The sequence below is a fragment of the Cervus canadensis genome, chromosome 1, assembly GCF_019320065.1.
Source record: "Cervus canadensis isolate Bull #8, Minnesota chromosome 1, ASM1932006v1, whole genome shotgun sequence".
In the NCBI taxonomy this organism is placed as follows: domain Eukaryota; kingdom Metazoa; phylum Chordata; class Mammalia; order Artiodactyla; family Cervidae; genus Cervus; species Cervus canadensis.
In genome coordinates, this window is record NC_057386.1 from 62,523,717 (window position 1) to 62,547,596 (window position 23,880).

At 39.0% G+C, this 23,880-nt stretch overlaps 1 protein-coding gene across 2 annotated transcripts in view; it reads left to right on the forward strand.

Annotated features, from left to right (window-relative positions):
- DCHS2 (dachsous cadherin-related 2) overlaps window positions 1–23,880 on the forward strand; it is a 325,512-nt gene that overhangs the window by 143,251 nt on the left and 158,381 nt on the right. For both annotated transcript variants that reach the window (XM_043484112.1, XM_043484120.1), the window contains one exon: window positions 9,929–10,160. In XM_043484112.1, the coding sequence (XP_043340047.1) occupies window positions 9,929–10,160 (232 nt within the window). The remainder of the gene's footprint in view (window positions 1–9,928; window positions 10,161–23,880) is intronic.

The following is a 23,880-nucleotide window of genomic DNA, read 5'->3' on the forward strand; positions in this document are numbered from 1 at the left end:
ACTAAGGAACCTCTTTGTTTATTTTTAAGATGCACCTTTTTAATTGCCACCTCAGGTGTCTTTTTCTTAAACCTAGATTTGATCACGTCCCTTCATTCATGATGGTAATAGTGTCCCAAGTGGGGGTTTAGGAGGAAAATGTGACAACTTTGAATTTCATCCTTATAAACCTTTTGTGGTGTTTTCAATATAAATAATACAGACAGTAAATGAATACATAATTTATTAGTAAATATATATGTATTCAAGATGTGCACACCACACTTTTTACTGAATCTACAGATGTGCAGAATAAAATCTATCCTCCTTAGCATTTAAATCAAGCCCCATGAATCTGTCCATCAAGGCTTTTCTTTAGATTTTTCCCATTTTCTCCCTCTCCCTCCAAGACATGCATCCTAAAACGTGACAGAGACTTTTTTTTAATGTCATTATATTTTATAGGATGTTATTTTCACTTGAAATATGTTTTTAATCCTATTTTTTTTAACTTTCAAGAATTTATTTGAACAAAACTTGATTCAAGTGAGGCAGCATTCAACCAGAAGTAACTGGGAATGCTCCACAGACAGGAGCAAGGGAAGGACTTTTATGGAAAAGGTGCTGAAGGAGAGCAGGAAAGTGATTGGATTGACCATAGTGACAGGATTCTGATTTGGAATCTGAAGAGACTGCCCTTGAGCCCCTTTGGGAGGGACCATAGTGGGTCCTCCTCACTCCCCAGATGTCTCAGGGACCACATCTCCCAATTAAAAAGGGCTTCTTGAGTCTCAGGACTGCACACCCACTGGGCTGAAAGAGCCTTTTGTTTGTGAGGACCTGTCTCAAGGGTCCCGAGGCTTCCCTGCACCCAGTGCTCACAGCACACCTGCATCTGAGTAGTAAAGATCCCCAGCCTTTTATCTGTAGATCTGAAAGCTCTCAAGATGGAAATGTTTAAAAGCTCATTTGATGAGAAACCTGAGTCAAACTCAAATGAGGCTATTTTTTTTAAATTTATTTATTTTTTAATTGAAGGATAATTATTTTACAGAATTTTTGTTGCTTTCTGTCAAACCTCAACATGAATCAGCCATAGGTGTACATATGTCCCTTCCTTTTGAACCTCCCTCCCATCTCCCTCCCCATCCCACCCCTTCAGATTGATACAGAGCCCCTGTTTGAGTTTCCTGAGCCACACAGCAAATTCCCGTTGGCTATCTATTTTATGTATGGTAAAGTAAGTCTCCATGTTACTCTCTCCACACATCTCACCCTCTCCTCCCCTCTCCCCATGTCTGTAAGTCTGTTTTCTCTGTCTGTTTCTCCATTGCTCTCCTGCAAATAAATTCTTCAGTATCATTTTTCTAGATTCCATATACATGTGTTAATATATGATATTTATCTTTCTTTTGCTAACTTACTTCGCTGTGTATAATAGGCTTGAGGTTCATCCACCTCATTAGAACTGACTCAAATGAGTTCCTTTTTATGGCTGAGTAATATTCCATTGTGTGTATGTACCACAATTTCTTTATCCATTCATCTGTCAATGGACATCTAGGTTGCTTCCAGGTTCTAAGAGCTTTTGTAAATAGTGCCGCAATGAACAATGGGATACATGTGTCTCTTTCCTCAGGGCATATCCCTAGGAGTGGAATTGCTGGGTCATATGGTGGTTTTATTCCTAGTTTTTAAAGGAATCTCCATACTGTCTTCCATAGTGACTGTATCAATTTACATTCTCACCAATAATGCAAAAGTATTTCCTTTTCTCCACACCCTCTCCAGCATTTATTGTTTATAGACTTTTTGATGGTGGGCATTCTGACCAGTGTAAGGTGATATCTCATTGTAGTTTTGATTTGCATTTCTCTAATAATGAGCGGTGTTGAGCATCTTTTCATGTGTTTGTTAGCCATCTGTATGTTTGGAGAAATGTCTGTTTAGGTCTTTTTCCCACCTTTTGATTGGGTTCTTTGTTTTTCTGGTATTGAGTTGTATGAGCTGCTTATATATTTTGGAAATTAATCCTTTGTCAGTTGTTTCAGTTGCTATTATTTTCTCCCATTCTGAGGGTTTTCTTTTCACCTTGCTTATAGTTTCCTTTGCTGTAAGCTTTTAAGTTTGATCAGGTCCCACTTGTTTATTTTTGTTCTTATTTCCATTACTCAAGGAGGTGGGTCATAGAAAATCTTGCTTTGATTTATGTCATTGAGTGTTCTGCCTACGTTTTCTTCAAAGAGTTTTATAGTTTCTGGTCTTACATTTAGGTCTTTAATCCATTTTGAGTTTATCTTTGTGTATGATGTTAGGAAGTGTTCTAATTTCATTCTTTTACATGTAGCTGTCCAGTTTTCCCAGCACCATTTATTGAAGAGGCTCTCTTTGCCCCATTGTATATTCTTGCTTCCATTGTCAAAAATAATGTTCCCATAGGTGCATGGGTTGATTTCTGGGCTTTCTATCTTGTTCCATTGGTCTATATTTCTGTTTTTGTGCCAGTACCATACTGGCTTGCTGAACGTAGCTTTGCAGTATAATCTGAACTCAGGAAGGTTGATTCCTCCAGCTCCATTCTTCTTTCTCAAGACTGCTTTGGCTATTTGGGGTCTTTTGTGTTTCCATATGAATTGTGAAATTTTTTGTTCTGGTTCTGTGAAAAATGCCATTGGTAATTCAATAGGGATCGCATTGAATCTATAGATCGCATTTGGTAGTATAGTCATTTTCACAATATTGGTTCTTCCTACCCAGGAACATGGAATATCTCTCCATCTGTTTATGTCATCTTTGATTTCTTTCATCAGTCTTATAATTTTCTCCTTAGTAGTAGTAGTAGTAGTAGTGTTAGTTGCTCAGTCGTGTCCAGCTCTTTGCGATCGCACAGACTGTGGCCTGCCAGGCACCTCTGTCCATGGGATTCTCCAGGCAAGAATTCTGGAGTAGAGTACCATTCCCTTCTCCAGAGGATCTTCCTGACCCAGGGATCGAACTCAGGTCTCCTGCATTGCAGGCAGATTCTTTACCGATTGAGCTACAGGGAAGACTCTTTTGTCTCCTTAGGTAAGTTTATTCCCAGATATTTTATTCTTTTTGTTGCAATAGTGAATGGGATTGATTCCTTAATTTCTCTTTCTGATTTTTCATTGTTAGTGTATAGAAATGCAAGTGATTTCTGTATATTGATTTTGTATCCTGCAACTTTGCTAAATTCACTGATTAGCTCTAGTAATTTTCTGATAGTATCTTTAGGGTTTTCTATGTACAGTATCATGTCATCTGCAAACAGTGAGAGCTTTGCTTTTTCTTTTCCAATCTGGATTCCTTTTATCTCTTTTTCTTCTCTGATTGCTATAGCTAGGACTTCCAAAACTATGTTGAATAATAGTGGTGAAAGTGGACACCCTTGTCTTGTTCCCGATCTTAGGGGGAATGCTTTCAGCTTTTCACCATTGAGAATAATATTTGCTGTGGGCTTATCATATATGGTCTTTACTATGTGGAAGTATGTTCCTTCTATGCCCATTTTTTGAAGAGTTTTAATAATAAAAGGGTGCTGAATTTTGTCAAAGAATTTTTCTGCACCTATTGAGATTGTTAATATGGTGTATCACATTGATTGATATTTGTATATTGAAGAATCCTTGCATCCCTGGAATAAACTCAACTTGATCATGTTATATGAGCTTTTTGATGTGTTGCTGAATTCTGTTTCATAAAATTTTGCTGAGGATTTTTGCATCTATGTTCATCAGTGATAATGGCCTGTAGTTTTCTTTTTTTGTGTTGTCTTTGTCTGGTTTTGGTATCAGGGTGATGGTGGCCTCATAGAATGAGTTTGGAAGTGTTTCTTCCTCTGCAAGTTTTTGAAAGAGTTTTAGAAGGATAGAGATTAGCTCTTCTCTAAATGTTTGATAGAATTCTCCTGTGAAGCCATCTAATCCCGGGCTTTTGTTTTTTGGGAGATTTTGTATCATAGCTTCCATTTCAGTGCTTGTAATTGGGTTGTTCATAATTTCTATTTCTTCCTGATTCAGTCTTGGAAGATTGAACTTTTCTAAGAATCTGTCCATTTCTTCTAGGTTACTCATTTTATTGCCATATAGTTGTTCAGAATAGTCTCTTATAATCCTTTGTACTTCTGCATTGTCTGTTGTAACCTCTCCTTTTTCATTTCTAATTTTGTTGATTTGATTCTTCTCTTTTTTTCTTGACGACTATAGCTAAATGTTTATCAATTTTATCTTCTCAAAGAAACATCTTTTAACCTTTACTATTGTTTCTCTCATTTTTTTCATTTATTTCTGCTCTGATCTTTATGATTTATCTCCTTCTACTAATTTTGGGGGGTTTTTTGTTGTTCTCCTTTTTCCAATCATTTTAAGTGTAAAGTTAGGTTATTTATTTGATGTTTTCTTGTTTCTTGATGTAGGATTGTGTTGCTATAAACTTCCCTCTTAGAACTGCTGTTGCTGCATCCCATAGGTTTTGAGTTGTCGTGTTTTCATTGTTATTTGTTTCTAGGAATTTTTTATTTCACTTTTGATTTCTTTAGTAACCTGTTGGTTATTTAGAAACCTTTTGTTTAATCTCCATGTGTTTATGTTTTTTACAGTTTTTTTCTTGTAATTGACATCTAGTCTCATAGCATTGTAGTCAGAAAAGATGCCTGATACAATTTCGATTTTCTTAAATTTACTGAGGTTTGATTTGTGACCCAAGATGTGGCCTATTCTGGAGAATGTTCCATGTGCACTTGAGAAGAAGGTATATTCTTTTGTGTTTGGATGAATGTCCTGAAGATATCAATGAGGACCATCTCATCTAATGTATCATTTAAGACTTGTGTTTCCTTATTGATTTTCTGTTTTGATGATCTGTCCATTGGTGTGAGTAGGGTGTTAAAATCTCCTGCTATTATTGTGTTAATGTCAATTTTTCCTTTTATGTCTGTCACTGTTTGTCTTATGTATTGAGGTGCTCCTATGTTGGGTGCATAGATATTTACAGTTGTTATGTCTTCCTCTTGGATTGATCCCTTGATCATTAGGTAGTGTCCTTATTTATCTCTTGTAATATTCTTTATTTTAAGGTCTATTTTGTCTGATATCAGGATTGCTACTCCAGCTTTCTTTTGCTTCCCATTTGCATAGAATATATTTTTCCATCCTCTCACTTTCAGCCCATATGTGTCTTTACGTCTGAAGTGGGTTTCTTGTAGATAGCATGTGTATGGGTCTTGTTTTTTTATCCATTCAGCCAGTCTGTATTTTGGTTGGAGCATTTAATCTGTTTACATTTAAAGTAATTATTGATATATATGTTCCTATTGCCATTTTCTTAATTGTTTGGGGTTTGATTTTGTAGATCTTTTTCTTCTCTTGTATTTCTTGACTATATAAGTCCCTTTGACGTTTGTTGTAAAGCTGGTTTGGTGGTACTGAATTCTCTTAATTTTTGCTTGTCTGAAAAGCTTTTGATTTCTTCCATCAATTTTGAATGTGATCCTTGCCTGGTAGAGTAATCTTGGTTGTAGATTTTTCCCTTTCAGTACCTTAAATATATCCTACTGTTCCCTTCTGGCCTGCCAGAGTTTCTGCTGAAAGATCAACTGTTAAGTTTATGGGGTTTCCCTTGTATGTTACTTGTTGCTTTTCCCTTGCTACTTTTAATATTCTTTCTTTGTATTTAATCTTTGTTAGTTTGATTAATATATGTCTTGGCATGTTTCTCCTTGGGTTTATCCTATATGTGACTCTTTGCACATCTTGAATTTGATTGACTATTTCTTTTTCCATGTTGGGAAAATTTCCAACTGTAATCTCTCCAAAAATTTTCTCATACCCTTTCTTTTTCTCTTCTTCTTCTGGGACCCCTATAATTTGAATGTTGGTGCATTTGATATTGTCCCAGAGGTTTCTGAGACTATCCTCAGTTCTTTTCATTCTTTTCACTTTATTCTGGTCTTTAGAAGTTATTTCCACCATTTTATCTTCCAGCTCACTGATTTGTTTTTCCGCTTCAGATATTCTGCTATTGATTCTGTTTTTTATCATCTTTACTATCGTTATTCTGAATTCTTTTTCAGGTAGTTTGCCTCTTTCCTCTTAATTTATTTGGACTTCTGTGTTTATCATTTGTTCTGTCATTTGTATACTATTTCTCTGCCTTTTCATTATTTTTTTAAATCTTATTGTGTTTGAGGTTTCCTTTTCCCATGGATCAAAGTTGAATTCTTTCTTCCTTTTGGTTGGTGCAGTGGTTTGTGTAAGCTTTGTATAAGGTGAGATTTGTGATGAGTTGTTTTTTTTTCCTCTGATGGGCAAGGCTGAGTGAGGTGGTAATCATGTCTGCTGATGATTTGGTTTGTATCCTTTGTTTGTTGTTTGGATGAGGCATCCTGCACAGGGTGTTACTGGTGGTTGGGTGATGCCAGGTCTTGTATTCAAGTGGCTCCCTTTGTGGAAGTTCTCACTGTTTGATGCTCCCTAGGGTTAGTCCTCTGGTAGTCTAGAGTCTTGGAGTCATTCCTCCCACTCCAAAGGCTCAGGGCTTGATTTCTCTGTGAAGATGCTTTTCATCTTAGTACTCTGGTCCCCAGCAGTGAGTGAGGTGCTAATGAGGCCAGGGAGACACTCAGGAGAGCCCTCCACCATCACCACCCTGCTCCTGGTGAACTCACTCCCAGCACAGCTGGTGCTTGGGCCGCAGTCTGTTTGCCAAGGGTCAGGCACTCTGTTAAAAGCTTCTTTCTAAATGTTATTTGTCCAACTGGAATCCCTTTCCAGGAAAGGTATATGTCCCCAGCATTTGTGAGATCCTTGAGGCTTTTTTTTTTTATCCTTGTAAATGTGTTTATTCGTCCATTTTGCAGCCCAGATTATGGGCCATCATTCCAGACTTCACTGGGATGCACTATATTTCTTTTATGAAACTTAAAAAATTCAAAATTTCAATACAAATACATCTGCTCCCAAGCATTTAGGATAAAGAGCCTGTAAATTTTTCTAATTGGTGGTGGTTAGCCATAATAAATGCTTTCACACATATGATATCACTCCTTGCAACAACAGGCCTGCAAGGTGAGCAGGTGGCCCCGCTTTGTGGAAGAGGCAGCTCAAAGTTGGGCCATCTTATGTTGTCGAAGCTGTGGTCCCAGAGACAGGCAGGGCCAGGTATTAGATCCCGATCTTCTGGCTCCAGATTGTTCCACCGTGCCACAGACAGGCTGTACAGCGCTTGTCTCTAAATGTTAATTCTTTGTAAACAGGGGCTCTGTTTTCCTTTTTCCTCTGAGATGAAATCCGTGGTTGGCGTTGCCCGTAGCATGGTCTGTAAACATTCCTTCATGAAAGGTCGAAGTTATGCCATAGCAATACTTTAAAAGTCTCAAGTCATGGGGGCTTTGGGGACAGATGGATCTCCATTCCAGTTACAGATCTGCTGTTTATAGTCTTACTTACTTTGGACAAGTCACTTAGCCTCTTTGTGCTTTGGTTTCCTTATTATTAAAATGGAGGACCCCATAAAAGTCTTTAGAAAGTGAGATTATAACAGTTGAAGGAGAAAATACATGTAAAGCACACTTAACATTCATTCACAAATGGTTGTCATGACAGGAGAGTGCCCCCTGTTGACACATTTAATAGATAAAAATTGGATTCATAAAAAAGAAAGCTGAGATCTATATGTAATACTGTTCCTGCAGGAAGATTCACTTAACTGTAACAACAGTTTGTTGTTAGATTTGTCCGTCTAACATTTTGCTTGTTTCGGGTGGCGTGGCCTGATCCAGAGTCTTCATGGGCAGCCCGGCAATGAACATCTTTGTTCTTGAAGGCCTTAAGGTGGAGCGAGCCTCATTTCTTCACTTGTTCGCCACTCTCATTTCTTCTCCTACCTGCTTTCTTAGCATCTCCCCACCCCCAAACCTAAATGATTTCTTGATCTTGAGGAGAAATTTAAAAGGACAAGGAAAGGGAAGATAAAGGGAAAGCAAAACTGGAAAAGAATCCAGCTTGAAGAACCATCAGGGCTTTCTGAGATGGGGTGCAGCCTTTCCCATCTGCAGCCCCTCACTCCACTCCACCTGGGGACCCACAGGTTACTTCAGTTTGCTGAAGACACAGCACCTGTCTAAATGTCAAGGACACAGAATAGATGGTACTGCCATTGTTTTAATTTTTAAAAATTAATTTTAATTGGATAATTATTACTTTACAATATTGTGATGTTTTTTATTTCTACTGTTCATTTTTTTTTCTTTTTTTATTGTATTGATAGGCTGTTATGTTAATTTATTTTTTTTTTCATTGTGTCTACTGTATTCATTTAGAACTAGCATAGCCCTGGCACTTTATTCAACTTAGAACATGGAAGATCACTATTTTTTATTCTTTCCCTGATCTTTCTCTGTCCTCAGTGTTGGGTATTCATGGGCCCTCAGAGCATGAGAACTGTTTCTGAATTCATAGTCAAAAAACTTCACCCCGAACAATAGTAAATGATGCTCTCTCTCTTGCGCCCTCCCTCACACTCAGCACATGCTCCCTCCAGAGTCCACAACCGCAGCCTCCCTTTGTCCATGCCAAAGCTGCTTCTTCACTGCCTTTGATTTTCCTTTTTGCTCAGTGCCTCCTGCCACAGTGGGGGAGAGAGAGACAGAGACAAAGGAGAGAGAGAAGAGGGTAAGTGGAGGAGAAAACCCTGTTGTGACTTACCAAGGATTTTTGCCTAAGATGAAAGTATCAAAGTATGCCAGAGAGAAATGGAAAATGGTGCTTTGAAGTAGGAACATATGTTTTCCTTTAGAAAACTAAAAATTGCAGGGATTATTTCCTTCTATTGTGCTCTTTCCTGCTCCTTGTTTTTAGATGAAGGAAGCACAGACAAAAAGTCAGTATGGGATCCATCTCGCACTATTTGAGGCACTTGATTTCTTTTCTAATATGTGGAAAATTTTAAATCTCAAAATGAGCCTGGAGCTAAGTTTGTAGGAAAAGCAGCTTCACGGTCACCTGTGGTCCTGGACTTGATGATTCTTCTGGCTCCTACCTGGATCCCTCCCTCCTTCCAGCCTTGCTGCCCTTCAGGGGCAAATCAAGCTACTGCTCTGCTTACAACCCTCAGATGTGTCAGAGACATGGTCCTCTCAGAGGCCCACAGAACCCCCTGTGACCCTCCCCGCCCCTCTGATATCACCCACTGGTCTCCTTGCTATTCTGATCAGGCTTGGGATGCACTGCACTCCCGTCTCAGGGCCGTTGCATGTGCTCTCATCTCTGTTATGCTTTTCCTCCAAATAACAGGTCTGGTCCCTCGTATAGGTCCATCTTTATTCAGATTGCACCTTCTTAGTGGTGCTTTCCCCCCAGTTACCTTTTTTGAAATTACACCTCCCTCTAGTACTCTCTTATCCCTTCTCCTTAGCAGTTAGAGGTTATCCGGGCATTGAAAGTGATTTTTTTTTTCCACTTTGGACGTCAGGAGAGATTTCCTTATTTAAGGAAATCTTAAGTAAGGCCTCTTTGGCCTCCACTCTGAAATTATTACCTCCTAGGAGTTTTTTTCCTTTTATTTGTTTATTTAAACGTTTTCTTTTGTATTGAGGTATAGCTGATTAACAATGTTGTAATAGTTTCAGGTGAGCAGTGAAGAGATTCAGCCATACCTAAATACATGTGTGGTAATCTAATTCCAATTTAAGCATCAGTATTGGAGTACAGATATTATGCTATTCACATGAACTCATAGCTCAAGTTTAAAAGTAAAATGCACGCACACACACACACACACACACACACACACATATATATGTTAAAAGTAAAATGAATACACACACACATACTTTTTGTTTCGGAAGTCTTTTCTAGGATCCTGCTCACTTATTCTGCATCCCAGTGTTCACGTGAGACCCATTTGTAATCACTTCTCATCCATCCAACAGGGTGGACTCAGTGCCCAAGCTTTTGTTCGTGTGGAACTGGAGGATGTAAATGATAATGAACCTGTGTTTCACCCATTAACCTATGTGACGAGCCTTAGTGGCCAGGCGCAGCTGGGCACCGAAGTCATCAATGTTCTTGCCACAGACAGGGATTCTGGGATGTATGGAACAGTGGCCTATGAGCTCGTCCCCGGAGACCTGTCATCCTTTTTCACCATCGACTCCACCTCAGGTATGTGAGCTTGGAATCAATAGCTTCTGCCTAAGAACCAGAACATGAGTTGAAATGATTTTTTCCTTGGCAGGGGTGTTGCAGAACTCACGTCACCTTCCAGAAGGCAAGTTGAGAAGAGCCAGGATTTGCTGTTAGGCTGGGACTGGATCTGAGCCTCAGCTCTGCCTCTTCCTGGTCTTATGGCCTTCAGTGGCCTGACTCCTTACCTTAGGAGCACTAGTAATTCCTATGTTGCAAAGTTTCTGTGAGGATTAACAGTGGTAAATTATAAAAGATACTGGTTAGTAGTATTTATTTTGCAAATGTCCCCTATTTGGATGATCATCTAAGGATAACTTGCATCCTTTCAATGTATGAATAACCCTAATCATGCAAAAAGCATTGTACTGACATCCAAAGAAATGCCTTTCTGGTGCTATGTCTGGCATTCCCTTAATCTCTTCAGGTCTTAGTCTCATTGCTTCTGAAATGATACCTAAAATTCCTTTTAGGTCTCTTATGTGGTAATTGTGTATCTGCTGAAGAAATCCAGTGGGTAAGCTGAATCTTTCAGAAGTAATCAATATTTAAGAGGTTACCTCCTTTCCCTATTGGTTTGTTGTTAACAGAAATGTTTGAAGTGTTTGGTTATAAGAAAATATAAAATTTTAAGTGTATAATATTATATTATAATCCTATAGAGATATTACAGATATTCTGGTCCTAATAATGAGACTTCAAAAAAAATTTTTTTCTGTTGTATTTCTTCTTTAAAAATTTTTTATTTTATTTATTGCAATAAGGACACTTAACCTGAAATCTTCCATTTTTCAGTGTACAGTACATTATCGTTTGACTTCCCTGGTGGTTCAGCGGTAAAGAATCTGCCTGCCAGTGCAGGAGATGTGGGTTCCATACCAGATCTAGGAAGATCCCCTGGAGAAGGAAATGGTGACTCATCCCAGTTTTATTGCCTGGGAAATGTCATGGACAGAGGAGCCTGGCAGGCTACAGTCCAGGGTCACAAAGAGTCAGACATGACTTAGAGACTGAATAGCAACATTATCATTGACCAGAGGTACAATGTTGCATAGGAGATCTCTAGGGTTTATTCATCTTGTTTCACTGAAACTTTATGCTCCTTCATTAGCACCTTCCATTTCTCTCTCTTCACTGATCCCTGGCAACCATCTTTCCACTCTTTGATTTGATGAACTTGACTATTTTGGATATTTCGTAGAGTGAAATATGTAATAACTGTCCTTCTATGGATGGCCTATTTTGCTTAACTTTATGTCCTCCAGGTTTGTCCGTATTTTCCTATGTTTCAGAAATTCCTTCTTTTTTCAAGGCTGAGTAATATTACATTGTATGTACATGCCACATCTTGTTTATCCATCCATCTGTTGATAGACATGAAGCTGTGTCTACAACTTGGTGATTGTGAATAGTGCTTCAGAACATGTGGGGATGCAGACATCTCTAGATTTCATTTTTTTCTGAAACACTTTCTCTGAGCATGAGTGAAATGTGTTTCTATTGTGACGCTAATACTGATGTGAGGTGCTACATTGGGTTTTTCTGCACATGTCATACTGGATCTTTACAACACCCTTTGTAATGACTGTATTCATTAGCAACAAACGATAACTGAGACAGGGAATCTGACCTACCAACTAGCCCCATTAGCTAAAGTGTTATTGCATCTTGTCTGGAAAGTGTACTTCTAGTGTGTATGACTGACCAGGGGATTAGTTGTTTACAATGGCAGTCTTTATAAGACAAAACTTTCCTTGCTCAAGATAATCCACTGACATGGTCCTTTTAGCATTTCAAAGATCAGACCAAAATACTTTTTTAGGAAATTAGTCTCTGCTTATCTTCACTTTTTCAAAATTCATCTATACTGAGGACCTTAACTACTTGTCAAATTGTCAGGCCCTCCAGGGCACTAACATTGCCAAAAATGTATAGGTCAGCCAGTAATCAGGACACATGATCTAAAAGCATTTAGCAGATTGTTTTAAAAGATATCAACACATTCATCCTCTAGTTTCCCCTGGACAATCTTGAAGAATGATCTGTACTGAATTATGTTTTAAGGAGATATTTCTGTTTTTGTGCTGGCTTCCACAGCCACAGGCTTCCTCTCCTGGCACGGGCATTAGACAAATGCCATTGTTAATCAGGGAGAACACTTTAAGTGGTTATTATCTAAGGGAGTATCTTGGTATTTTTTAAAAGCAAAGACCAACTTTGTAATGGAAGGGGCCTTGGGATATTATTGTTGGCATTTCGATGCTGGTGAATTTAGGATGAAGACATTCTCAGTCTGACAGGGCTGAGAATGTGGTTGCACCTAATCACAACTCATGAGAAATTCATGGGACCTGCTAATGCTTTACTGTAACCTTTAGAAGAGAATGAAACAGCATCATGACTAATTGTGGAGCGAAGTTGCCTGGTGAACAGGTAGCCTCCAATTTGAACAGCTGAGTTCCAGTTCATCTGTTGGTTGACTACAACTACAGACACATTTTCTATTTTGTACATAATAGTTAGGCCTCCAGGCCCTGCCATAAAAACCGGTTTAAATGCTGATGTTCTCAAAGAATGGAATAAGGAGCTGTACTGGAATATGGTTTTCATCTCCTACATCTGTGTCTTTGTTGAACCTGTAAAAGGCTGGACTTTCTTGCTTCCATTTTAAAGGCCTGTCTCTACAGAGCCTGCCAGTAGAAACACCGTCTCAAGGAAATTGCCTCTATCAGTAAATATATATGGAGTAAATGAATAAATGACATTAGGAATAATTGGAAAATGATTTAAATTCTTATTACAGCCTCTTAAGAAATTGCAGAGCAGTGTCACTGATAACAGAGCATACCTTCATTTAAAATCCTCTTTCCCCATTGCAGAATCCCAGGATCTGAGGGCCTACCCCCACTTTTCTCCAGAACTCTCTCAAATTCCCTCTGCAGCATAACTATGCCAGCTCTTTTCTAGTTATATAAACTGAGTACACACACATGCATGTGGTTGTACATATGTATAGCAGAGGAGAAGACTGAGAATTGAAAGCTGATTTATACATTGTCACTTCTTCCTGAAATACTCTGAAATTCTCTCTTAGAGACATTAATTCATTTACTCACTGGTTCCTTTGTGGTTTCATTTTGAGATTTCCTCTATCAGATATACTATTTTATAAGCTTACGTAGGCTCCAGTTTTCCTGAAGACAAGAGATTTTCCATTATCTGTTTGTGCCATAACCAGGACTCATGCATTAAAAATAGAGTTCTTGGACTTACTGTGTTTAGCTGGGAAGAAACATGTTTTAGAGCAGGGGGTGTGGCGACGTCCTATTGTTTCCTCTTGTGTGTTTATCTCCCTGTTCTGTTTCTGCTTTTCTAAGTGTGTTGTTGGTTCAAAGAACATTTTTTTAGAATGTGTCTCAGCACCAGGAGAGAGATTGACTTGAGCCTTCATTTCTCTTATTCTTAGTTAGTGATTTCCTTTGATGTGGGTACAAGGCAGACCACACTGTTTTGAGTTTTAAAAGGAGGAAACACAAGAAACTTACTTATTAATAGCCCTTTTTCATGTATTTTTAATCCTGTTTTATGAACTATTGGTCGATTTTTTTCCTACATTGTCCGAAGTAGTCTTTTTAATAATGTAAAAAGAACAATTTTTAGCTTTTGTGTTGATTCTATTTATTTAGTGATTTTACTCTGCAACAAGCATTACTTATAATTCAGATTATTTTAAGGTGGCAGATTTCAAGCATTTGTGTGAGTCCTTTATTGTTGCCCAATTATCTCTTTTACCAGGGCTACCTATGGTTACATTTCTGTGATTTATCTCTTTTTATGCTAATGGTATAAGAAAAAGTCAAAAGTTCTGAAAAGAAAGACAGAAAATGGAAGCAAGTTCATCGTTTCCACAGATATTGTTTCAATGCCTATTATGAACTAAGCACAGTTCTCAGTGTTTGGAATACATCAGTGAACAAGACAGATAAAGATTCCTGCTCAGTCTCATAGATCTGACAACAAAAGCTCTCGTTGTTTCACCTATTGTCTGTTCTGGGTTTAGTAGTGGTGTACACAAAATCCAAATTTAACACTGTGGAAGGACAAGTAATTAAAAGGGCAACCGAGGGAGTTAAACAGCCAAACGAGGCCCACACTGCCTCCCGGGTTAGTTGTGATCACCCTCTTTGGGCAGGGCGTGCGCATTGTAACAGGAATGAATAGCAATGTCGCACCAGGACAGCTTTCCTTTATTTCAAGGGCAGATTCTTTTCTAGTGCTAGTTTTATGCTCAGATTTCATACCTTGTAATGATTCTCATAATTCTACATGATTGTCACTTTCCTACAATCAGAGTGTTCTGATATATAGTTAACAAATTAATACCACACCTTATTTCTAAAGCATGTGAGTCTGCTCATGCCAAAATAAAAACCAAGATGACTTTCTTTAATTTGCAAGACAGAGACTAAAATGAATCACAAGCACCTAATCAGGGTATATCACTTTCATGGGAAACAGAAGCATGTAGAAAGTTTTCTTGTCAGTTTTTCCAGCTAAAGATCACAGACTTGGAGAGGGAAGGAGCCTTACGGTTCAGCTCCCTCCTTCAGTGAGGAAGAAACTGAGGCAGGAAGAAATGCGGTGACTTCCCTAGAGGCACACAGCTGGTCCGTGGCATAACCGGGCTTGAGCTCCGTCCTGGACCTGTGATCTGCTGCTGCGCTGCTCTGTATCAGACAATGCTTTTTGCCATCTCTTCCATATATTGCTCATTTGAGCTTTCCATTAGCATATTAGATAAGCAAGGCAGTATTTATGCCCATCCACAAATTAAGAGACTGGAGACCCTAAGAGTCTTAGTGATTTGCTCAAGACAATAGTAGTAAACCTGACACATTTTGACTTCTCAAACTTCTATTTTGAAGCTCTTTCCATGATTATGGCTTTGAAAAACAGAAAAAAAAAACCTAAAGACAAAGCTAAGATAAATACACATTACATTGATTCAAGTAGATAAGATATAAAAACATTCTCTCATTGTGACTTTATATCAATAAGAAATTGATATTGATATCTTATAGTTTTTGAGCTATCTCTGTTTTTGAGAAAGTTACATTTACAGACTACATGTTTGGTGATGGTCAGGATTTTGTGCTTGTTTTTGTTCATAACTATCACATAGCTTACAGTTTTAGTAATGACCCACAGATTATTGTCTAACTACAAAGTACCACTTTGGCAAACCTCCTCTTTTCCAGGAGGTTTGATTCTAAAAATAAGTATTGCTTAATTAATAGGAAAACATGATTCTATCTGTTTATTAGATTTTATTTAATAGAAATCTTTAAGTCCTTTTATTAGTCTATCAATTAAAAAAATTAATCCCAGCAGTTTCCTCTATTTAAATGACAAGAGCATAAACAAATAATATTACAGATTATAATTAGTATGTATAAATCTAAGCACTCAGCAATTAAAACGTAAAATGACTCGTGCTCTGTAAATGAATCAGTATCTATTTTTTAAAGTTAAAATTGACCCCCAAAATAGTAATTAATAACTTATGTGTCATGAAAAAAAGAGCTATATAATCACTGTACTTTAAAGTGTTAAAATATAATGTCATAAATTTTAAGCTGGCAAATATACAGGTAAATAGAGCTATTGACGTTACTTACTGTTTTATTATTTATTATATGTAAATATGCAATCCCATGGACTGTAGCCCTCCAGACTCCTATGTCCATGGAATTCTTCAGGCAAGAATACTGGAGTGGGTAGCCATTCCCTTCTCCAGGGGAATCTTCCTGACCCAGGGATTGAACCTGGGTCTCCTGCATTGCAGGCAGATTCCTTACCATCTGAGTCACCAGGGAAGCCATATATATATATTCTGTATACCCCTATATATATATTTTATAATTAATATAATATATATTATATATTATATAATTAATACATATATATATTATAGAGCTACATTTTCTGGCTCCTCAGCTCTTAGTTGAATGTTGAATTCAAGTAAATGAGTTTTCTAGCTCCTCTTTATACCTGAATATTTTTAAAAGTGAATATTTTGAAATATTCAACATATAGAAGGACAAATTTAATCTTAATACTCACCTCTTCTAAGTGATGACTATTCATTCAAAGAAACTTATAGCTTCTTCCTGGTCTCTAGTAGAAATTGTTTCACTACCCAAGTTGGCATTGAAAGCCTAAAAAGTAGTCACTGGCTCAGAAGAAGCCTAGTAAAATTCATATATATATAGATATAGAGATAGATGTAGATATATATAGAGTCACAAAATGGACCTTGTCCAAATATAGAAAGACAGATTTGGTTATCTCACTCCCCTGCCTAAATCTTTCAGTGACTTCCCATGTCTCGTTGGCCAAAAGCCAACCCTTGTTATGGTCTCCCAGGCTCTACATGACCTGCCCTGCTTTCCCTGTGGCCTCAGCTCCAATAATTCTCCTTAATCTTTGTGCTCATTCCTTACACCAGCTGCCATTTTTTCTCTCCCTCCTCCTCCTCCTCCTTGCTCCTTCACCTGCTTTCCCTGAGCTCATGTGCTTCCCTCCTTGTTTGCGTCACATGTTCTCCCTTCTGCCCAGAACACTGGATGGCTCTCTCCCCTCTTCTGTCCCCACACACGCATCCTCACCTAGCTAATGGCCCAACTCATCTTTCAGAGCTCACGTTATAGGTCACCTTTTCATGGACGCGTTTTTCTGATGATCTCCCCAAGCACGTTAAAACAGGTACCCCGCTGATATTCTAGCACAGCTTCTCTTTATATTATAATTGCACGTTTTGTGAATATTTGCTTGTCTGTGCCCCACCAACACTGTCTGTTCTGTTCCTGGCTCCCTTTCCGGTTACTAGCTCAGTAATGGGAGGTAGATGGGACAAAGTATGTGGTTGTCAAATAAAAAAGAGAGACTGAGATGGAATTGTTGCCACAAAAAAGCTTGTAGTCCAATTGAACTGACAATAATAGTCCTTATAATACACAGGGATGATATTGGTGGGTACCAGAGAAGGGAGGGGTGGGGCAGATGAAAGGGGTCCAAAGGCACGAACTTAAATTTATAAGGTAAATAAATTCTGGGGATGTAACGTACGGCATGGTGACTGTAGTTAACAATATTATATTGCATATTTGACAATTTCTAAGAGAGTAGATCATAAAAGTTCTTATCACAAGAAAAAAGTTTATTAATGTAAATATGTATGTGATGGTTGCTGATAATCCTGATAATTTCACAATGCATATATGTATATACACACACATCAAATCACTAATTTGTACATCTAAAGCTAATACAATATATATGGTCAATTATGTCTCAATAAATAAATGTAAAAAATCATGTTGTGAAAGTACACTAATTTTTAAAGTTTAGTACTGGAAACGAAATAGATAGTACACACCACAGTACAAAAATCTATGGAAACATATGTGGAAATATAGAAAGAAAACACATGTAGAAGAAAACCAGAGAGTTAATAATTTCATCCCGAATGTCATATATTGAGGCCACACACGGTAGGGTAGTGTTTGACCATAAGAAGCTCAAAACTCTCTGGCTTATTAGTTTTACCAGATGGTATTCCATACTTGAATTATTTTATCTTCAGGCTTGTGTTAGGCGAGTTCTTTCTGCTGCTGCCTCGGACCGAATGCCCATTGCCAGTTCAGAGTGAGAACTGTGACTGTCGCAGGAATGGAGCTCTTGAGGCTCTGCACTCAGGCACACTGCAGAAAGTCAGATCCTGGGAAACTGCAAACAGCACTGGTTTTTAAAGAAGGGAATGCCATAATGTTAATAGGCAGTGGTACCAGATTAAAGTAGCCTGACGGGTCTTCTCCATCGTAAGGATGTCCTTGCGGGTAGAACAAAGCCGTGGAGGCCTGCTGACTCACTGCGCCCTGCACTGCCCTGCTGCCCGTCAGGAGGGAAACACCTGAAGGCTGTCCTCCCTGTCCTTCTACGGCCTGATCTGGATGTGTGCCAACAGTCACCTCTCTTTCTCCTACTTTACTGGGCTTGTTGGCTACCCTCTGGTTCAGCATATTTTAAAAGATACATCTCAGATACAATCAGGTGTGTCTCTCACCTGAACAATCTAGAGCAGGAATGATAGACAGTGGAATAAAGGAGGGATTCCCGAGGTGGGGCTGAGAGTGCTTACTGGCGTCTCCTGGGACGGGCTCTGCGGTGGAGACAGCTGGGGCGGGGTTCAGTCCTGCCGGCAGAGGCCGGGGCTAGTGGTCTGAGCCGTGCCCACTTTCCAGGAGATGAGGAAGCAGTGCGTCTGCAGAGGGACGTGGTCGTGTCTATTATGGCAGCCTCAGATTAGAAGATGGAAGCTTTCCCTGCAGAGGCCATGAAAGCACTAGTGATGGAAAGTGGTTTTTAAACAGCTGCCCAGGCGGGAGAGAACTGACGCTCCAACCTCACGCTGGCGCTGGTTCAGTGAGAATGCTTTTGCTGCTCTCCTATCCCCTCCTTTCCCTAGATGCACCTAGATGCTTCAGAAACTCACGTTAGCAAGATGAGGAAGAGGAGGAGAGTTAGGTGAGGAAAGAAAGAAGAAGCTAACAACTTCTGACCTGTAGCACCTGCCTTACCTAAACCTTTTTTCCCCTTAAATTACAACTGTTTATTTATCTTTAATTTTATTGGAGTATAACTGATAATCCCTGGTGGTTCAGATGGTAAAGAATTTGCCTGCAATGTGGGAGACCTGAGTTCAATCCCTGAGTCGGGAAGATCCCTGAGAAGGGAATGGCATCCCACCCCAGTATTCTTGCCTGGAGAGTTCCATGGACAGCGGGGCCCTGGAGGGCTACAGTCCAGGGGTTGCAAAGAGTTGGACAACTAAGACTTTCACTTTCGTAGCTCATTTATGTTGTTTAGTCGCTGTCATGTCCGACGGTTTTGTGACCCTATGGGCTGTAGTCTGCCAGGCTCCTCTGTCTGTGGCATTCTCCAGTCCAGTGTACTGGAAGGGTATCCATTCCCTCCTCCAGCGGCTTTCCTGCACCCAGGGACTGAACGCGTGTCTCCTGCATCGACGGGCAGATTCATTACCACTGAGCCAACAGGGAAGCCACGTGGTTGATTTAGAGTGTTGTGTTAGTTTCAGGTACAGCAGAGTCATTCAGTTACACATGTATCCGTTCCTTGTCAGATTCTTTTCCCCACCTGGACTCAGTTAGAATTTTGATTATTCTATGGACATTTATACTCTATTTATTAAATTGAGACTGTTCTGTGACTTAATGTAACAAAAAGAATTTTAATTGGCTGCTAGTGATTGTGGAGGTGGCAGGAGCTTCCTGAATTTTCACATTGGGTCAGGAGAAGGATAGTTAGCCATACAAAATGAATTAAAACAGAAAAGAATAAAAGCACTCTATGGTTGCATCCCATGAACTGTGCTTTGCTATCATACTTGTTACATATATTTATGACAACACGAGATGGTGGTGTCTGAGGTGGAGAGATGGGCTTCATGATGATCCAGGGCTACACTGAGTGGGTGTGGTTTAATGAAGGAATTTTAAATCATGACAAAGAAGTTTGAATATAGGAAATACACAAGATGAGGGTTTTGAGCATCAGTGTATCATGATGATATTTAAGAAAAATTTCCCTGGAAATAGTGTGCTGGTTGGATTAAGGACCAGATAATTTGAACAGGGAATATATATATTAATTAACAGAAAATATGTAATAATATGTAATAATTATGTAATATGTAATATTATATAATATGTAAATATGTAATATTTACATATGTAATATATATGTAATAATAGCATGCTACTATTGTTATCCAGGGATAGTGTAATAAAATTTGTACTGAGGAGATAGTAATAAAAATAGAAAGGAACTAATCTGAGAATATTTTAAGAGGAAAATGATAGAGATGGTGATTAATTTGATTTATTAATGAAAGAGTCATATACAATTCTTTAGTTTTAACTGAATGATAGATAGTCCAACTGATGTCAAATTGACAAATACCCCAGGGGAAGTGCCACCTAGAAGGAGGTATAGAACTTAATTCAGGTGAGAGGACATGGGGAGATACTACAGCAAAGTAACTCTTGAAGTCATGAAACATATGAATATTTTGATGGAAATAATAGATAGCTGTGGCCTTCAAACTTTAGAACACATGAGAACTACTGGTAGAGATCTTTAGAAATTCAATTCCCGCATCCTTTCTCACTTCTATAATATTTCTTTTTTGCTGTTTTTCAGTCACTGAGTCATGTCTCTGCAAGCCCATGGACTGTGGCAGCCAGGCTTCCCTGTCCCTCACCATCTCCCTGAGCTTGCTCTGATTCATGTCCATTGAGTTGGTGATACTATCTAACCGTCTAATCCTCTGCCGCCCTCTTCTCCTTTTGCCTTCAATATTTTCCGGTGTCTCAGTCTTTTCCAGTGAGTCAGCTCTTCTCATCAGGTGGCCATAGTATTGGAGCTTCAGCTTCAGCATCAGTCCTTCAATGAATATTCAGGGTTGATTTCCTTTAGGATTGACTGGTTTGGTCTCTTTGCTGTCCAAGGGACCCTCAAGAGTTTTCTTTAGCACCACAATTTGAAAGCATCAATTCTTTAGCACTCAGCCTTCTTTATGGTCCAACTCTCACATCTGTACATGACTACTGGAAAAACCATAACTTTGACTATGGATTTTTGTCAGCAAAGTAATCACTTTACTTTTTAATATGCTGTCTAGCTTTGTTATAGCTTTCCTAGCAAGGAGCAAGCATCTTTTAATTTTAATAATCTTTATAGACATCAGGATATCTAGGTAAGAGCCTGAAAATCTTTTTTTTTTTTAACAAGTAATCTAGATGATTTTGATGCAGGTGGCCCAGGACACCCTTTGAGATCTTTCAGAGACTACAAGAAGAACCTAGTATGAAGCCAGAGAAATGCTTAGAACTCTAAGCAGTAGGAAGGACTGTGGATCAAATCCCCGAAATTGTTAGGAAAGGCAAAAATAAGATTATAGCATAACCAGAGCTAGGGGTTCTGGTCCAAGAGCAAGGGGCTGGCCTGGATCAGATAGACTGTAAAAGGCAAGGGGCATGAAGGTGGAGGCAACATGTAGTCATCTATCTTTCACTCACATCCTGCCTGTATCTTTTTGTTTCAGTTGTGTTTCTTATAAACAGCATATGGTTGGGTAATTTCTCTCTCATAACTAGAGCATTTTGTCCATTTTGAAGTCTTTCCCAGTCCAAATCTGCTTAGTAATGAGTCTCACTCATATTAACATATTTCCTCATGTGTTGTGTGATTTTCTATTGTGGCTTGAATCTTTATCTGAGAGAATTCTTTTAACCCCAGGGATGAAGTTGGGTTCCTCTGAAAAGCATCTGTGTTTCCCTTGCCTAAGAACCTTCAGTTCAGTGCACTTCAGTGCAGTCCAGTCGCTCAGCCGTGTCCGACTGTTTGCGACCCCATGAATCGCAGCACGCCAGGCCTCCCTGTCCATCACCAACTCCCGGAGTTTACTCAAACTCATGTCCATCGAGTCGGTGATACCATCCAGCCATCTCATCCTCTGTCGTCCCCTTCTCCTCCTGCCCTCAGTCTTTCCCAGCATCAGGGTCTTTTCAACTGAGTCAGCTCTTCGCATGAGGTGGCCAAAGTGTTGGAGTTTCAGCTTCAGCATCAGTCCTTCCAATGAACATCCAGGACTGATCTCATTTAGGATGGACTGGTTGGATCTCCTTGCAGTCCTAGGGACTCTCAAGAGTCTTCTCCAGCACCACAGTTCAAAAGCATCAATTCTTCGGCGCTCAAGCTTTCTTTATAGTCCAACTCTCACATCCATACATGACCACTGGAAAAACCATAGGCTTGACTAGACGGACCTTTGTTGGCAAAGTAATGTCTCTGCTTTTAAATATGCTATCTAGGTTGGTCATAACCTTCCTTCCAAGAAGCAAGTACCTTTTAATTTCATGGCTGCAATCACCATCTGCAGTGATTTTGGAGCCCAGAAAAATAAAGTCAGCCACTGTTTCCACTGTTTCCCTATCTATTTGCCATGAAGTGATGGGACCAGATGCCATGATCTTAGTTTTCTGAATGTTGAGCTTTAAGCCAACGTTTTCGCCCTCTTCTTTCACTTTCATCAAGAGGCTCCTTAGTTCTTCTTCACTTTCTGCCATAAGGATGGTGTCATCTGCATATCTGAGGTTACTGATATTTCTCCCGGCAATCTTGATTCCGGCTTGTGCTACCTCCAGCCCAGCATTTCTCATGATATACTCTGCATAGAAGTTAAATAAGCAGGATGACAGTATACAGCCTTGACATATTCCTTTTCCTATTTGGAACCAGTCTGTTGTTCCATGTCCAGTTCTAACTGTTGCTTCCTGACCTGTTTACAGGTTTCTCAAGAAGCTAAGCACCCTAGGGAAGGATAAATCTATATTGTTTTCAACTATATTCTTGACTTGAAAATTTTTACATCATCCTTTATTGTGAATTCAGGCTAAAAACTACTGTTAAGGTTGGCTTATGTTTATGAATTCTCAAAGGACATTTTTACTCCTCTGTTTAGAGCACCAGGTTTCAAGTCGCTAATTTTCACTTGGCAGGCAGGGGTTTATTTCTAGCTCCCTCTTACATGGAAAGATTTGTGGATCTAAGTTTACTGGAGGAACTCCTGTGAAACACTACCTCTCCAACCTGCTGTCATCCCCAAAGGCCCTGGTCTTGTCTTCTGCCTCCTGAGTTCCACAAAGTCATTAAAATAAAAGTTCAAGGACACTGGAATTTGGTAAATACTCTGAAGGCCAAAGCTGAATTCATGCTGTAGTCACTCTAGGTGCCTCACTTCATATTTTACTGTTTTTATTGCCAATTTTTTGTTGTATTTTAAAGGATATATTTGATGTGTTTTTATATTTCTTGCAGTACTTGCTTTCAGGGAGGAGGTGGTCAGTGTATTTAGTATCAAAACAGTGTTCCCTTTAGTAGTTCTTTTAGTGATGATTTGTAAGAGGTAAATTATCTATCTGTCTTGGTCTTATTTTATGCTTGTGATAATTATTAATTTTATGTGTCAACTTGACTAGGCTATGGTACCTAGTTTTTGATCAAACACCAGTCTAGATGTTGCTGTGAAGGAGTTTTTAAGATGTGATTAACACTTAACTCATTAATATTTGGGTAAAGCAAAGAATGTTCCCTAATATGAGTGGGCCTCATCTTATCAGTTGAAGGCCTTCAAAGAGAAGACTGATGTACCCCCAGGAAGAAGGAATTGTACCTTTAGGCTGTGTTCCAACTCAAGACTGTGACATCGACTCCTGCAAGAATTTCTAACCTGCTGGCCAGCCCTGAATTCCAGATTTGCCAATTCCCACATAAACCAGTTCCTTAAATCTCTCTAGTCTCTCGACCTCTATTCCTTCTTCCCCTCATTCCCTGTCTTCTCTCCCCCATCACTGTCTCTCTCTCTATCATTTCCACTGTTTTTGTTTCTCTGAAGAATTCTGACTGATCCAGTATTCATACTTTAAAACAGCTTATTTGAATAGAAAATTTTGGATAGGCAGTTGTTTTCCTCCATAACTTTCACAATATTGCTTTATCCTTTGACCTCTGTCATTGCCATTGAGAAGTCATAGAATTATTCCATTATGGGTTCTCA